We start from the raw sequence: 18,606 nt of genomic DNA, 5'->3' as shown, positions 1-18,606 counted from the left end.
TCCTCAGAAGCACAGTTACCAGTGCAAACCCTTTTCTTGCTGATCACATGATAAGTCTTTTTCCACATGCTAAGAATAGATATAAATATATAATGCTATATGGTTACAGAATCCTTCTGCATTCCTCAGTCTGCTTATACAATACAGACTGTAATGTTGTTCTAGACCAGTGACAGTGTACAGATTTGCCAGTAGGAGTATTTCAGGTTTAGGCAGTTCTTTATAAAAGACGCATCAACTTCCCGTGATGTGACCGGCTTTGGCTTTTATTTCTGCTGTCAGTGCTACAACTGCTGGAGTCCCTGTTTCACTCTGATCACAATGTACACCTCAGGGGCAAAAAGCACTGTAGCATATAGGAATACCTCTCTCTCTCTCTCTCTCTCTCTATCTCTCTCTCTCTCTATCTCTCTCTCTCTCATTCTCTCTCTATCTCATTCTCTCTCTCTCTCTCATTCTCTTTCATTCACTCTCTCATTCTCTTCCATTTACCCTCTCATTCTCTCTCTCTCATTCACTCTCTCTCTCTCATTCACTGTCTCATTCTCTCTCTCTCTCTCTCATTCACTCTTTCATTCTCTCTCTCTCTCTCTCTCATTCACTGTCTCATTCTCTCTCTCTCTCTCATTCACTCTCATTCACTCTTTCATTCTCTCTCATTCACTGTCTCATTCTCTCTCTCTCTCATTCACTGTCTCATTCTCTCTCTCTCTCATTCACTGTCTCATTCTCTCTCTCTCTCTCTCTCTCTCTCTCTCTCTCTCTTTCATTCACTCTCCCTCTCATTCTCTAACCTCTCATTCTCTCTCACTCTCACTCTCTCTCTCATTCACACTCTCTCTCTCTCGCTCATTCTCTCTCTCTCTCACACACATTCTCTCTCTCTCTCGCTCATACACACACACTCTCTCTCTCTGTACTATAAATCAAATGACAAATACACAATGACCGAATACTCTCAATACACTGGTGAACTTATTCGCCTCAACTCGGTATGCACCAGGAGGAATCGATTTATGTTTGATTCGGTAGGAGTCGGTTCAGACCGATAAAAGGTTTTCCACCATGGGAAAGTCTTCATGACAGACAGTTGTACACAATCCGGTTTCTGAATGACTTGACTAATTGTGTTTTTTGCTTATTACCTCTAAGAGAGTGGAAAACATGAGCTTTGTGAGTAAATTATGTTTAAAGCTGTTATTATGGTGAGTGATAACAGGAAGTGACTTGTATCTGGTATCGTGGGTGGATTGTGTGGCAGTGCTGCAAGTTTAGCAACTAGCAGAGTGTTTGTCGAGATTTCCTGCTGAGCTCTCGCTGGAACTGAGGCATGACTTGGAAGCATATTTTAATCAGAAATGATTCTCAAGATTTCTGTAAAACTGCTATCTGTTGTGGAAAACAAACAAAACTGAACTGAACCGATATCACTTACTACTGTAACCCCATTCCAAATCCAATATAATACACAATATCCCATAAACACCAAACTCCAACTGAGATCAGCTCTTCTGCACCCTGACTTTATTAGAGGCCGTAAAAAAAATGTGCCTGGTTTCACATATTCACTCCATCGGAGTCAAATAAAGTCTAAAAGTAGAAGCCGTTAAGAACCTTTATGATCTGAAGCTGAACTCCCTCGTCAGTCTGCGGGCCCTGGAAGCAGCCGCAGATCGTCTCGATGATCCTGTCGATGAGCTTCTTCCCTGGTGTGGTGCTGTCCGGCGTGCTGCCCGTCAGGTGACCATAAGCTATGAGTTTCTGCGGAAGTCAAACGGACAAATTGGAAACCTCGAAGCCTGCACAACCGGTATACATGTGGAGAATTGCAGTAAAGCAAACTACACTTCATTAAACTTATAGATTATTGATATCAGCCTATCATGTGGCAGCAATGCAATCATAAAATCATGCAGTTACAACTCAAGAGCTAGAGTTAATACCCACATCACTCGAGAATGGGATAAAATGTGATCTAGGAGACGCTCAATGTGCATGAGGTGCTCGGTGGGATATGCTTTTCTGTTTATCACGGCTGTACACAGTGGTATCAAACCGTATCCTCAGAACGTGAAATCCCAGGAGATTTTCTGAAATACTCAAACCAGTCCATGAGAATCTAACAGCCATGTCACATAAGGCGTTTTTCCCCCTCATTCTCGTAACCGGCAAGTTAACTGAGCCGTATTCGCTCTACGCTTCTGACAGCCGATTGGCTGATTGCGTTAAAACTCAAACACTCTGATACGACGGTTTGTACAGATTCTATTCCTAATGCAGTACACAGAAAGATGATCGTGAAATGTTTACAGAGTGACATGTTAGCGGTGTAAGCGTGCGTCCACCTGTACAGCTGATAACAGGTTCTGGAGATCTCACTGACCTGTAAACAGTCTAGTGACGTATTGACGATGCGAGGACATTTGGACTGACAGGCTAACTCGAACGGCAAGAAGTACTTATCCGCTTCGATGAAGGTGGTCTTGGATTTGATGGGAGGCAGGGTACTGGAACTCGACTTGCTCTCTCCTGCAGGGGGGCTAAACGAGAGAGGAAAACGAAATGGAATCGACTGCATCAACAAAGTCTGGGGCAGAGCAGTCGAGCGGAGCGTCGATCTTTACAGAATTAAACAGCGGATAGAGGAGAAAGCAAGCTGGAAGGGAATTGGGATGAGAATGAGAATAAGAGAGAAGGGAGGAAAAAGATAGACAGAGACACACAGTAATATTGGAGGAGTGGAGGAATCGGGAGAGGAGAAAAAGATGACAGCCTTTCTTCTCTTCACTCGTCTACTCTCCATCGCTCCCTCGCTTCCTCTCCTCTTTCTGCTTTCTTTCACTCTCTGTCTCTCTCTCTTCCTCTCCCCTATGACTTTCACGTTCTCTCTTTATCCCTCCCCCTCTGTCTCGCTCTCTCCCTCCCCCTCCCCCTCTCCATCTCTCTCTCTCTCCTTTATCCTCGCTCATTAATCCGGTGACAGAAGGATTTGACCCGTCACGTTTTTAATTGCTGGAAATGAAGCTTTAGCAGGATCACCAGGGAGAAGAAGACAGCAGCTGCACCTCGTCCCTGCTCTTTTATAAAAGATATATTAAAAAATATTAAAAAAAAAAAAAAAAGGCAAGTGGAAATCTCTCTTTGTGTTAAAGTAAGAGAAAGAGGGAATAAAAGGGATATTATGATGGTAAGTAAATGTGATGGGAGAAAATAAGGAATCCAAGTTGCTCTATTAGAAATAAGCTTTTTGAGAGAAGTCTATAATAAAATAACAAAATTTTGCTCACCTTAATTTCTCCGATTCGGCTTTTATTTCCTCTGTGGAGGACAGAAAACAAGACAGACACAAGATGAGCAACGTCACAAATAAAGCAAACGAAACATTCAATTACGTAAAAAAGCACTCAAACCAAATCTACAGAGACGCTCCTGCGCTTTCCCCCATTTCCGAATTTCACCTCCTCATGATCTGTTTGTTTCAATTGACTGACTGATTTTTAATGTACATTTTAGAAACTTCCTGAAGGTAAAACTGAATAAAATCCCATAGCCGGATATCGGACATGACGGATGCTACAGAGAGAAAGACCGTGGTACGACGTTTAGGATTACACACAGATGTTTCGGCTCGCTCAGAGTGTTTACTGCTGTAAGCGACTTCGAACAGGGAAAAAGCCTGAAAAGCTCAAACAGCGACTACAGAGGAAGATTCACAGGAAGGTGTGAAGAGATGGCCGGGAGAGAGGGAACGACACGATGGCCTTCGAATCGAAAAGAAACCAAATCAATTAAAAAAAAATACAATCGACAGCTGGCTTTGTGGCCGACGGCAGGATTTAACCAGGTGGAGATTAAATGCACGCGGTGATCAGCGGCCCGAGGATTTCAGGGACAGAAACAGAAAGGTCAGCCGTGGAAGTAACACAGCAGTACAGAGAGAAGGGTCTCAGGCCTCAGTATGGACACCGGCAGAGCTGAACTCATTACCCGTGTCAGAGGAGGGCGATATGACAGAAATATAAGACCGTGATACGTCAAGCTGTTTCAGTGATACATTACATAATGATTTATTACAATATATATGTGTAACTGACTGCCTGGAAATCGGTAGTGTTCAATAAAATACGTTAGAAATGGAGTTCACAGGCAAGAAAACACTTTTCAAGAATGTAAAGATTTAAAATGGTACCAAATTTTACCAGTTAAAAAAAATCATTGTAGAGATTTTAAATAAATGACTTCGAATGAATTTTTAAACAATTAAAAAAAAACCCACAAAAATAATAGATCAATATCAACTTTTATCATTTAACAATGAAAATGTTTCTACATCAAATCATCTGCCAGCAGTTTGTTAGGAATCAAATTAAATAAGTTAGTTCCAATAATAAAAAAAATGTAATAAAAAAACGACATTTTACAAAATTTTTCGACTTGATTTTATTTTTTGTCACGCAGTTCTACAACTTAGCTATATTCTGATCTGTTTGCAAAGACAAGAATATTATAGAGTATTATATTTGGGGGAAAAAAGTATTAAAAAAAAAATATTTCCTCTGAAAATGTGCGAACACTAAACTCTTTAAAATGTGTATCTCCTGTTCTCATCTGTGTTATGTATAATTTATGGAATTAAACACCTTTTTCAGTATTTAAAAAAAAAGGTTTGTTGGCAATTTGTTTGCCAACTTATGTATCAAGATAAGTATTGTGAAAAAACTATGTCCTTAACAATTAGCCGGTGTGTGTGTGTGTGTGTTTGTGTGTGTGTGTGTGTGTGTGTGTGTGTGTGTGTGTGTGTGTGTGTGTGTGTGTGTGTGTGTGTACAGTTTCCTCCAACAGGCTGATCACGTAATGAATCGGTCACTTTAATTGCATTTCCCATAGTGAGAATCTCTTATAAAGGGGTTTTTTATTGAGCACGTATCTGATGCACTACAATTATTCTCTCTACATTTATGTCTATAAAACTAGCGGATGCTAACAAGCTGTAGCGTTTCTCACTGCTGCTTGTTTCAAACAGGATAATCAGTGTTGGGGGAAGATAATCTGTTATTGCTAAATATATTAGTCATTTAGAGATTCCGTTAAAGTTGTAATGTGTGACAGCTTAGGAACGAATCTCCCTAATTAGAAAATGTGATTCTGCAACATGGAAAAGAAAAGCGACACGTTTAAAGTGAGCAATAAACGAGTGCTTTTATAAATACGTTAACTCCTTACTATTTACTACAGCTGACATTCGGAGGGAACCGAAGGATTTTGTTTTTTAAACTGCGCTTGGGAGCATCGCTGTCAGCATAACTACAGCTACTGTGCTCTGCACATCTTTGCTTCATTATATGCAATTTTTTTTATTATTTTATATTGTTAATGTAAACCATGACCAAGTCCCAAGGAAGTGAGTTTTCTTTTTATGGTATAGAATGAAATGATTTAGACTTTTTCAACTGGTTCAATTCCTCAGACCTTAGGCACACTGAGAAAGCCAAATGATTTCTCAAATGATTCTGCAAATGATTCCTTGAATGATTCTTATGACAATTCCAACAACCTACAACCTACTGATAACTTTTCATTTCCTGACTTATGGCATGTACAGTGACAAATATAAATGATTCCTCAAACGATTCTGCAAATGAACACGCTCACAACATATTTGATATGTTTGTTCAGTTAATTGAATTCCAACCTTTTCATTTCTTGACTTTTCATAACAGATACGGTGACAAATCCAAATGATTCCTCAAAACAATTCTCAAATGATGTTTCAAAGGATTCTTCAGACCATTCTTATTTTCACATTTCTTGACTCAGTTGACACTGTACAGCAGGGGTGGCCAACCAGTCAGAGACCAAGAGCCACATTTTTTACAGTGTTACAGCAAACAGCCACATCATACACATTGGCACACTTGAACGTCACCCCCCCCCTTGACATTTTGAGAACGAACTTTTGTTGACACAAATTGTTTACTCAAATGATCTTGCTCCTACTGGGAAACTTTGAGGTATTTTCATCCCACTCACATGCGTGTTTGACGAAAATACCGTATTGAACTCAAGCGAAGCGAACACGCACAATAAAAAGACACAAACACAAACTTCGATATGCACGTAAGAGCCGCATGAAACGGGGCAAAGAGCAGCGTGCGGCTCGGGAGCCGCGGGTTGGCCGCACCTGCTGTACAGCAACAAATCCAAATCATTCCTCATATGATTCCTGACTATGAGTTCATAAGATGAAGGTATGTAGCTAGAACAGTTAGCTTTCTTTGCTAGTCGTTTCTTTGCAAACAAAGCACATGCGGTATAAAGTCCACTGCAGGAACCAAAAAAAATTTAAAAAAATCCCATTATACACATTCTTACTGAGTTTCAATCCTTTCTGGAACTGCCATGATCTTACTATATGAACCTTTGGCTTTGAGCTGCAGGAGAAACAAATTCTCTCCTCATCCAAACACACACACACACACACACACAAAACGCTGCAGCCTTGGCAGCTCTCCAGCACTCACATTAACATCCAAAGAATGGAAGAGCACACACACACACACACACACACACACACGCGCACACACACACACCCACACTAACACAAACAAACAAGCACACACAAACACTATGAGCCTTCTGTGTCAGGCCAAGGCTTTAGCTCTTTAAGGCCCTGCTTGCAACACAACTGATAACAATAACAAAATCTACAGCAATGTACACAGGAGAACATCACGTCTGTGGCTTGTCACGTTGCCAAGAAACTAGAACCTGCAAAGCCATCTTGTCTGAAGACTGTCCCAAAGTGGAAAACAGTCATACTGGATCCGACAAAACTGATGTTCATATATACTACTGTGTGTTGTTCTTCTACTCAATACATGTGATATATTTATTCAAGTGTGCTCATGAATAATCGTTATAAACAAATTTCATCATCCAGAATAAATACATTAAAAAAAAGACAAGAACTTGAGCGTTTTTAGTTTTTCAAGTTCAGAGGGTCAGGAAATGCTTGGTGGCGCTGGCGATCGGAACGACTCTTAAAACTGAAGAAAAGGATTTTTATTTTGGAGGTAAAATAAGCAAAATAATCAAACGTTCTAATTATGAGCGGTTTGTGTCCCAGTGGATAGCGTAGTTAGACAAACCAGTCCAACTTCCCTGTCAAAACCGTCAGACATCTCGCTGTCAAACCTGCCGAAGATGATCGTCTTCCCTCTCTGTATCGCTCCTTCTCCCGCTATCTCTCTCGTGTCTTAGCTCTAGTGAATTATGAAGCTGAAAGATGTGAAAAATGACTAAAATCTCATTTCTTCTCCAAATGTCATCCTGCTCAAAGCACTCTGCACTATCCATTACACAAGAGGGAAATCTAATCACCTGTTCAGGTTCATTTTAAACATACGGGCCACAAGAGAGAGTGAGAGAGAGAGAGAGAGAGAGAGAACACCCCCCCCCCCAACCAAAAAGTAATTGTGGGAGAAAATGGAAGAAGAAAAAGCAAATGTCTCTTGTGGTTCCAGTTCTCGTTTGCTTCAGCGTGTAGCTTTGACATTTAACGGAGGAAGAACATACGGAGGCAGCTTTTTGTTTGAGTGGAAAAAATGTGACGTACATCCCAGAGGTTTTAGCAAATGAGTGCTTGAACTGCTCTCACCTTCACGTACGTTCCAGCTCACATGGGACGGTTTTATCTCTCGAGTTAATTCAATAAACTCAACAACCTGGCAGCCTGGAGAGCGACTTGCAGTCACCAATGTTTTACACTGAACATCAATTAGACAACGAACACTTACCACACACACACACACACATACACTCTCTGCTACATCTTCATCTTCAGGGGAAAAATAAACAGCAGGTCCAGGCGAAAGCAGCGGAGTGTGCCACAAGAGGAGCAGCTGGGAAAGCAAAGAGGGTAAACACACACACACACACACACACACACACACACACACACACACACACACACACACACACGCACGCGCGCCTGCAGCCTCTGTAACGAATCAAATGCCAACCTGTCAGTCCAAACACAACTGTGATAATGAGACGGCAGGAAGCAGAGAGCTGGGCATTCACTCTTCGATATTAAAGAAAGTTAAGAACTGGACAAGTGCAGAAAACAAAATATATCCAATTAGCGTCAGGTGAACATGCCTTGTTGATGAGAGTTCAAAGGAAAATGACCAGACTGGTTTGAGCTGATAAGTGGATAATGGCTCAAATAATCTGTCTGTACAGCTGTGATGAGTACAAACGCATGTCAGCAAGCAGAATCTTACAAAAGCAGTAGTCCACGTCAGGTTAATCAGACAACAACAGCAATCCTAGGCTTACAGAAGACGATGAGTTTGTAAACGATCATCTGATGGATTTATGAGTTCACCTTGGACAAAGACTGCAATGTTTTCACTGAGGCTGAGCTGAAACCACAACCACACTTTCTCTTCCTATATGCGCTTGAGTAAATAAATATCCTTTGTAGTAGCTGGGCCTTAGTACTAAAGTCCCCAGGTATTAAAGTTACCAGTTTGTTCACATAACGGTCATGACTAGTCCGTGGAAGAATATCCAGTCCACAGAGCGACACGCCAGGGAAACCGCTGACTAACAAGCGGAAGTGTACACCGAGGTTCAGCTCTGAGCTCCACTGTGTTTCTCCTGAGGGAAGGAATGTGATGTACTCCGTCATCTGGACTTTCATACAGGACCAAAGCACCGAGCAGACCAGCACAAATTTTCCGGAAGAAAGCTGTGGGTCTATATTGGTCTACATCAAACACCACACACCCACAAGCCAGAGCATAGCAGTTTAAGATGAATGGGAATCGATCCTGTGACCTTTTGGTCTCCTATGAGCAATTTCACTATTATAGCATGAGGCACAGATGCTTTAGAGAACCTCAGTTTAGTTGAGTAACAGGAAGTGCAGAATCTGACATGTATGAGGATGGTAGATGTTCACTTCTGATTTCACCTCTTGATAAAGTGTCATGAAAATGCCACGGGGGTCTGATGGTGTATTACCAAACATTAGTGTTTTAGAAAGTGTTATTACAGCTCATAGCAAGAAATGATGGTGATTCAAATAAACGAGTTCCCGGTGTCTTCTCCCTCCCTGCTCATCCTAAAGTGTTGGAGAAAGACTAGTGCTATTCGGGGTACGACAACGCACTCCAGTCGTGATTCAATCCATTTGATTCACAATAATGGATTCATGATTCAGTTAAATTTTGATTCATGAATCAATTCTATTTGATTCACTAGCTACATAATTCAAACCTATTTGATTCCTGATATTGGTTCCACAATTCAATTCATTTTGATTCATGATTCAATTCAATTTGATTCATGTATCACACCATGTAGCGATGGATTTCGAAGTTAGACATAAAATGCTACTATGCTGGAAAAAAATTATCGAGTTCAGCCGCTTAACAAATGTTAAATAAACGTTTCCTCAAAAAAAAAAAAAAAGCTTTTAAACTAAAAATCAAACATTGGAAAGTGGGCAGAAGAATAAAGCTATTATTAGCCAACACCTTCTGACTCATCACACCAGTGCTGTGGTACAACACAAATACTAACCATTCTGGACTTGAACACCTTTTAGCTTTCATCGTTTCGACTATACAGTACTTTCTGCAGCTAACTTTCCACTTTGTGGTGCATGATGGGACAGCTAAATGTCTCCACTGAGCAATTTGTATTTCCTATTGCGAGGACACCAGACAGAAATGTTTGCTCAGAAATCGTTTAAGCACAAGCGAACAATCTGAGACACTGCTTATAAATTTCCGGGACTTTCCGCTGCATTTGCTTCTCTCCCGTGATGGTCGTTGAGAATGAGAATTTAGGTGCTTTCTCTGGCAACATGCTCTGTTGCTATAACCTTCAACATCCTTGCTGTCCAAATCGGTTTGTCACGTGTTGTCGATAGAAACGATCCTACAAGCATAATCGGTGCTTCGTGCTCCTCTGTTGCCGTTGCTCTCACTAGCGGTCACATACGAGGCCTGAACAGCACCTCTGCAATCAAATAAGCCTCTAGGCTTTGCATATTTCAAACAAGACACCCTTCTGTGGAAGCTTTGCGTGTAACCACAGACACGATCCAGACACAACGATTGGTCACAGACACGACGATTGGTCAGGCCTTCTCCTAGAAGAATGGAAAGAAAAGCACCACAAAACCACACAGTCTCCTGACGGTGTAACATGCAGGTGCTAGTAATTTATATTCAGTATCTTATGCTACACTGCACCTTTCAAACAGTCTGCTACGTTCGGTCTGCTCGTGGGTTATCTTAGGTGTCAATCAAACACATAACCTTCCCGTTATAACAGTCCTCACTTCCTGCACTGTGAAAGGAGGAACACTGAACATTTACATTTAAGGTGTTATCCAAAGTGATTAACATTTATCATAGGGGGTTTTTACACCTGGTCACTTCATGTGTTTTCTCTGATCCGATAGTTATCTGATTTGTTAAAACTGTTCCATTTACATCAGGCCACATAAATGCGTCTCAGCGAATTGGATATCAATCCGATCTTTTTACTCCCGCCCAAAATGCAAATATATTTTACCTCATTTCGGGGGTAATTGAAAGGGAACACGCTTTGGTGTATGCGGTTGCTACAAAAAACAGCATTTACTGTTTGCTGCATTTTCGCTTTCGGCAGCAGTGCATTTTAAGACCAAACGAGACACCTGGGTGAAAGATCGGAGCCAGCGCTGTTGGGAAAACATTTGTTTCTGGCATGATGCATGACTCGTGAGTTACTTGCGAGTGACATACTTCCATTTGGGAGGAGTATAGCACTGGGTGAAAGGTATTCAGTAGCAAGTTCAACATCCAATGGAAGAAAAACCCATCATTTCTAATAACAATGCAAAAGGTCACATTTGGTACAGAAAAATCCTGAAGTTGTTTTTTTTTTAAGCCTGGATCACGATCCATGACTCGACAAAAGATTATAAAAAAATATAAGTTTAATAATAAGGAGAAATCCAAAAGGAATCCTGGGAATGACCCTAGAAACGGAGCACTTAGAATACAGCCTCATCCGAGCATCTTCTCTGCTCTCTATACGCTCGATCCAACTTAATAATTAACTCACAAGTGGATATTCCTCACCGAAAGGTGAAGATCCGGTGGTCTCTCTTGCTTCCACACACACCTCCTAATCGGCAGCTGCTCACAGTTAAGGAGGAGGTGGGAAAGTGTCTGCGTCGATTGTGAAGCAGAAGCTGCAAAGCACCAATTACACTTGAACACATGAGGCAACATGTGGGTTGTGAAAGTGCACTTGTATGTGATGTGGATAATTATACTGCTGCTGCTAGGACAATGCTTATGGCAGTTTATTTTTTAAATGCACATACTCGTGTGTGTGTGTGTGTGTGTGTGTGTGTGTGTGTAGACATTAAATAATGTTAAATTTACTAAGTCTTTTTTTTTTTAATTATTACACTCCGTAGAGAAGGAGCTATAAAGTCACATCCAGACCACACAGTGCCATCCTTTTCTTTCGGCTAAAGATAAACAGCGACGTAAAAGCAAACCGACCGGCATCTGTCCACACACACACACACACACACACTCACACACACACACACACACACACAAAAAACACCCCGTGTCGTAAACATCTTTGTTTACCCGGTAGTGCCTCCATTGTAGGGATACGAGGTTAGACTCCGGCCATGTTTTCCATCAGCTTCATGTTGTCTAACACTTCCACAAGCCTGCGATTTGTGTTGATTCAGTTATTCTCATTAACTTGTGCTGAAAGTATGATTAATTCATCACATCCCGAGATCGTATGAAATACAGTAGCTGAGCAATGGTGCATTATTTATCATGCCGTACCAAAGCGTGCAACAACAAACGTGTCTGAGAGTATGTGTCTGTTTCAAAATTTTCACCAGTTAATAATAATAAAGCTCATCTAAAATATCACGGTTTCACGGTTTTGAGCCCCAAAACAATCAAATAAACAAATCATCCTTTCGTTTAGTTCTGGTCAGCAATGCCGTGTTCTTCTGTGTATGATAAAGTAAGGAACGAGCTACGACAGGCAGCCGAGGTAACTGTGCAGCATGTTTACAACAGCAGTAGATTACATAGCCAAAGGGTTTTCAGCATCCCCTGAGAGAAGAAACAGAAGTCGCTCTAGCATGATTTAGGACGAGTCCAGAGGGATCGGGTTGCAAAATCCAACCTACATATTTGGGGGATTCTAATGAGATTTTTTTTTTTACCTTACATTACAAAAAACTGTACAATGATGTAATCAGCCATCTCATTAACCTTACAAACCTCATGCTTCTGTATAGTAATTTTAAGCTTGAACCCTGACCTTTGTATTCATGGGTTTTCTCCGATCCGATAGCTATCCGATTTGTTAAAACTCTTCCGTTTACATCAGGCCACATAAACGCGTCTCGGCGAATCGGATATCTATCCTATCTTTTGATTCCCACCCAAAATGCAGATATATTTTACCTCATTTCTGGGGTAATTGAATTGGTACACGTTTTGGTGTATGCGGTTTTCAGAACGCAATCAAAAAGAAGACGAAAAAACTGGTTATGAAGGTTATGCTACAAAAAACAGCGTGTACTGTTTGCTGCATTTTCGCTGGCAGCAGCAGCGCGTTTCAAGAACCGACGAGACACCCGGGTGAAAGATCACCTGGAAGTGACGTACTTCCGTTTGGGAGGGGTATAGTGCCGGCGTATGTGGCTTGAACAACCACATGCATTTACACCTGTCCAGTTTCATCTGATCGGATTTATATCCGTCTCGAAAACGTTTCGGAGGACATTTAGAAAAAGGACTTTTTACCATCGGATAGCTATCAGATCACAGGAAACGCATGAAGTGACCAGGTGTAAAAAGCCTGTGAGCCTTAACTCTTGAGCCCCCGCTGCCCTTATATTTTCTAGTAAGAACGCTGGGGTCAGAGTACAGAATCAGTTGTGACAGAGCAAAATATAATCTCAGGGGCCCAACAATTGGCCCACAATTGAATCCTGTCCTCCTGATCAATGGCCCGCAGATTTAAGCTACTACGACAAAATAAAATCTAATTTAGAAGCCTTCAATTGACACTAACTTGGTTCAACTCACCTGAGCTCACATGGTACTGAAAATAGAGCATGAAGAAATTTACGTACATTTTTTTACAGGACGTTTGTTACAAAGCAACTTGATTTCTGCATCAATTGCATCCATCCGGTGTCTTTTAAATTGATCCAAATCATCAGATCTGTTAAAGAACCTGCTGCTGAAGTGAAAGTGATTTTCTCATCAGCATCAACCATCTGCAGGAGATACTGAGACCCAGTGTGCCATTAAACAGTATCAACAACAGCAATTAAAATCAATTCAGTGTCATCCTAGGACTAGTTAAACAGCCCACCTTTGGATATCTTCTCCTATAAGTGCTCCTCCATTTCACACACACTCAATCCATTCCTCTCTCCTTATTTACTCTGTGGATGAAGTTTAATGATGTCTTCCAGACCCCCTCTCTCTCTCTCGCTCCCTCTCCCTCTCTTTTATAGATGAATCAGACTATAATAAACGAGTAGAAGTGGCCCGAGGTTTAAAGAGAGATGACTAAACGCACACTCCGAGCAGCTTATATATACACACTAGCTGCTTGTTTCAAACCTTTTTGGACGTTAATGAAATATGCTGCTATGTCGAGGAAGTTAAACCTCCTCGACACTGCCTTAAGACCTTAAGAGCCATGACACTGTTATGAATAAGACATGGAAAGACCTGTGGTGACGGAATGAAAGAAGAACGAGGTGATCAACATGACCGATAAATAATAAATGAGGATAGGCCGAGCTTTAGGATAGAATTTAGGGCAGACAAATAATTAAAAAATTATACTAACAATGTATAACTAACAATTATCAGGATCTCTCTCTCTCTCTCTCTCTCTCTCTCTATCTATATATATATATATATATATATTTGTAGTTAGATGTATAGAAGGTTTTGTTTTGTTAACTGCTGAAATAGATGTTAAGGAAAACTCCATAATCCAGAATGTTTGATGTGAATTAATCCCCATTTTTTCCAACTCTAAAATGTGTAGACATGCATTCTGAGGAAAAAAGAAGGGAAAGAAAGCATGTGCCTTCCCCGTTTTGTAAGAGCTCATTGTGCTTGATGAACAAAAGAAGCTCTCAGAGGCTCAGGTTCAGTTGTGTAATCTATAGGGTACCTGGCCCTGATTAATGAGACCGTGTCACCTGGACTGGTGACAGTAAAAACCTTCCTGAATTAAAGCCATTTATTTTGGCCAAATGAACCATACATATACAAAATAGGTTTGAATCTCCTTCTTTTCGGATGTGCATAATTTACCTGCTCTACTGCAGCCTATACGAAATGCACCACAGTTCGATATTTTCAGTCATACTACGGTTCTGTTGACTTTTTCAAAAGGCATTAAACCATTTTCTAGTGCAGCGTTTGTGTGATAAGATGTGCTAGAAAGCAAAATGTGTAAAGGTTAAAAAGATAAGTTAAAAAAAAAAAAGAAAACCGGAAGTAATTGTGTCAAACATATTTTAATGGGAAGCGACATTAGAAAGGAACTGAAGTTGAAAGCAATGGAGTAGAGAAGTATGAGATGAGAGATGTAGTGTTAATAAAAAAAATTACGTTTGTATGAAATGGGAAATGCAAGAGGACTAAAGTATCTTAAAGTGTAAAATAGATCTTTTTACAATTTTCATGTTTATTTAAAACATGCGATTACAAACCAAGATTTTCTTTTACATACCGCATATTCAAGAAGAACAAGGAGAAACAGAAAAGATTTTAAAATGACTTATGTAAATAAAAACATAAATAAGGCACTAATAAAATTAGAGAGGCGATTTTGCATTTCTCCTCATTTCCATTTTCTCACAGCCATCCCACATTTCATTAATGATAAAACTCTTTAATTATGCAGCACTCACAAACAAGGTTACAGGACTGTCTAAGAAATACAGCGAGCCACTCATATGAATTTGTTAATTTTATGACATCATAACTCATTTACACAGACCTGAGAACAACTTAGTATCTCACTTGGTCCTTCTTCGAACCCGTTTGTGTGACGTCGCCTATGCCTGTTTTCTACAGTACCACCACTCCAGATGTGATAGCTGTCACACCCCTAATTCACAAGTAACTCATTAACTCCAGACCTGTGCACTTCAGACGTCAGTGCCCCTTCAAGGACATTCCTTATTCTGAAATCCTAATATTTGAATATGCTAGGCAGACAAGGCATTGCTCGATAAAAACTCTCAAGCGTATGATGTAAAGAAACATGGAGCTGAGGAATGTGAAAAACGAGGCATTGGTGTAATCCACAGGCTGGTTCGAGATTTTCCCTCCCTCCCTCTCTCCCTCTTTGGGGGATGCTGAACTGGGACTTTGTGCTCTGGAGCTTCTTGGCACATTCGCTAGAGCCGCTGGCTTCACTTTGAGTACGCAGCCAAGACTCTGCTTGGCCCCGATATAACCCACTGCGAGCGTACTCTCCAAATGGCCACAGAAAAACTAGCCTAGGTGACATTAGCACAATATTCAGGTTTCCTTAACAACACTAGCAAAAATCCAGATTATAGCTTTTTTCTCACAGAAATAAAGAGCATCCAATTTACATAGAATGGTACGCAAATCTTCTTTAGTAATACTTCAATGAAGCAGTTAAGCATAACCAGACCATGGCATTTCTTTTAGAATGCTTGACTCCCTTTCTGTAACTCCTGAAAGCCCCATCTCCTCAACTCAGGAATCCTTCGCAGGAACTCAGGAACCCCCGTCCTTCAAACTACAGTATCAGACCCTTCACAGCAACAGGTAGAGACCTCTTTTGGAACACAGGAACCCTTCTCAGCAACCTGGGAACCCCCTCTCAGCAACCTGGGAAGCCCTTCTCAGCAACCTGGGAAGCCCTTCTCAGCAACCTGGGAAGCCCTTCTCAGCAACCCTTTTCCAGAAACTGGGAAACCCTCTTTCATCAACTCAGCCTACCCATCTTGGTAAATCAAAAACCAGTTTAAGGAACACATTTGCCTCAGGGGCATAAAGTCTAGTTTTGGTCCTAAGAATAGTACCAGGAACAATGTGACTTCCTTTGGCAGAGGACATATTTTTTTTGCATGCTAGGCTAACTACACCGAAGGTTGAGTGGTCAAATAGAAGATTAACCCAACACCCAAAACTCTTACAGTGTATACTTGTATACGAGTGTGGTTTAGGTCATCGTAAACGTTCCTTCATTACGAGGGGTAAATCAAAAGCTACTGGAAATTTTCATTAACACTTCCAGAACTCCTCTAAAACTTCATGTTTGCTGGACTGGAGGTCATGCATTCAAATCATAAAATCCACAAGAATACCAACGTTAACAAGGTCGATATCCTAGACCACAAGACGATGCGTATTTTTGGAATTACGCCACATACATGACCTGAGATCTACCGTTAATAAGGATGTTGGCAGGAGACATCTGACACATTAGAGCGATAGACAAAATCATATTACTTACACTTTCAGGACAGAACAGATTCTCAAGTGTGAGATAGTAACATTATGGAGTTGAAATATTTCTTTCACCCAAATCCCACTCTAATGAATAATCTCTCAAAGTTATTTCTCAACGGAATAACGATCAGGACACACGCCTGGGAGTGGGTGGGACGTATCACCTCCAGAAAGTGTGTAATTGGATGAAACCAACACTAGTACAAGATGAGTCATCATATATTTCATATCTTTTCTCAGGAAGGAAGAAATGTAAAATTAAACCGATATCATCTCTATAAATCCTACTTGAGAGGTTTTCTACGTAAACTATTGTATTTATTTCCTGAATTCTAAAACAAACAAACAAACAAATAAACAAACAAATAAACAAATAAATAAATATATAAATGAGAAAAAAGCTCTCCAACACCAACTTCGAGTGTAGTGTCAATCTTTATGGAGTTAATCCCTGCTGTATAAGTCTCCATGAGAAGAAGGTGGCTAAAAGATAGCAAGGTGGCTAATGCTAACAAGCTGTCAAATAGGGCAAAGCACCTGCTCATTTCCTTAGCTTGCTTTCTGTGCATCAGGCAAAGCAGGACACGAGATTATACACTGACATAACAACAAACACTCGCTTTCAGCTTTAATCTGCCTCCAGGATGAAGGGTGGTTATTAATTTGCCCTCGTCGAGCGAGAGGAACGTAAAATAACTTAGTTCAGTGTAATCCAATGCTAGCAGGATACTAGCTAACAGTTGTGTGTGTAGACTTTAGCCAGCTGTATTGAAGGCTGGTTTACCGGGAAGATTAGCAAGGCAAAACCACGAACTGGTTAATTCCGCCTTTTAACACTGTGTAAAAATGTCAAACCTACCTAATGCAACCTCACAGGCTTTGCGCAGCTGGGAGTGATGCGCCTTCTTCACCTCCTTATCGGCTAAGATCTTCTCCAGAGCTCGGGTTAAAAACATGTTCTTCGTCTTTTTGCCTTCATACATGACGCGGTGTAAAAGGTCCGAGGAGAAGATGGACCGGAGGAGGAAAAGCTGTCACTGACACACAACTAAATGCCCTTTTCGAAGCGGCCTGCGAGCGCTCAGCCTGAGGAGAGAAACATAAATAAAGGCTGAAAGGTGCGGAGAGGAGAAAAATATCCTTCAGTTCTCCATTAGCAACCAGCCTGCGCCATGTTGGGCGGAAACGACGTCACGGAGAGAGAGAGAGAGAGAGAGAGAGAGAGAGAGAGAGAGAGAGAGAGAGAATGAATGAATTAAGTTTCTAGTTTTGGAAGTTTTAGTTTTGGAAATTCTTTCATTTAAAACATTTAATTTAAAAAAATAATAATTCATTTACTTTCATTAAACTTTTCTTTTTTTTTCTTTCATTAAAATGCTTAAAAGTATTAATAATAATAATAATAATAATAATCTAACCTTAGAACTTTTAATAAACAAAATTTTAAAAAATGAAAATAGTTTTTGAAAGTAAAACAATAGTATTTGCAAGTTTGTTAAAAGAGAGCGTTATTTTGTTCATATGACTCAATTCTATAAACTTCACAACCCCTACAAACCTTTATACATTTATTCATAGTTTTGTCATTTTCTATTTTCTCTTCATATTTCTCATCTTGTATTTTTTGTACAAACTAGTATATACAAATTACTCCATTAAAAAAAATATCAATAGGGGAAAAAAAAGATTTTTATTGTTGCATGTACTAATCTTTATTTTGTTGTGTATTCCTTTTTTCCTGTTGCTGTGTCATTATAAGCCAGCATTAATTTATTTCCATTACAGAATTGGATGAGGGAGAAACAGAGAGATTATGCACTTTTATTATATGGAACTCTTTTGTTGTGTAATGTTTGTTGTTCTTTCATTATGAGTTATTGTTGACTTTATTAAGCACACCTACTGTTCCCATACATGTCTGTCAGTATAGTGTAAAACTTCAGTGGCTCTCTACACTGAAGGACGGGGCAGAAACATTTAGCAGCAGTTCATCTGAAGAGGAAATTTATTACATAGTATTTATAGGGCC

The 18,606-nt window shown here is 40.3% G+C and overlaps 1 protein-coding gene across 6 annotated transcripts in view; it reads right to left on the bottom strand.

The window, feature by feature from the left end:
• The window catches only part of arfgef1 (ADP-ribosylation factor guanine nucleotide-exchange factor 1 (brefeldin A-inhibited)), a 46,129-nt gene extending 28,347 nt beyond the window's left edge, over positions 1–17,782 (bottom strand). For all 6 annotated transcript variants that reach the window (XM_047808637.1, XM_047808639.1, XM_047808638.1 and 3 more), the window contains exons 1-4: positions 17,437–17,782; positions 3,288–3,318; positions 2,384–2,540; positions 1,615–1,761 (exon numbers count right to left, since the gene is read on the bottom strand). In XM_047808637.1, coding sequence (XP_047664593.1) covers positions 1,615–1,761; positions 2,384–2,540; positions 3,288–3,318; positions 17,437–17,560 — 459 coding nt within the window. In that variant the 5' untranslated portion in view covers positions 17,561–17,782. The remainder of the gene's footprint in view (positions 1–1,614; positions 1,762–2,383; positions 2,541–3,287; positions 3,319–17,436) is intronic.
• Between the last annotated feature and the right edge of the window lie 824 nt (positions 17,783–18,606).

The sequence above is a fragment of the Tachysurus fulvidraco genome, chromosome 25, assembly GCF_022655615.1.
Source record: "Tachysurus fulvidraco isolate hzauxx_2018 chromosome 25, HZAU_PFXX_2.0, whole genome shotgun sequence".
Classification (NCBI taxonomy): Eukaryota; Metazoa; Chordata; class Actinopteri; order Siluriformes; family Bagridae; genus Tachysurus; species Tachysurus fulvidraco.
Note: the sequence above shows the minus strand (reverse complement) of the source record. Positions and strands in the feature narration are given on the sequence as shown.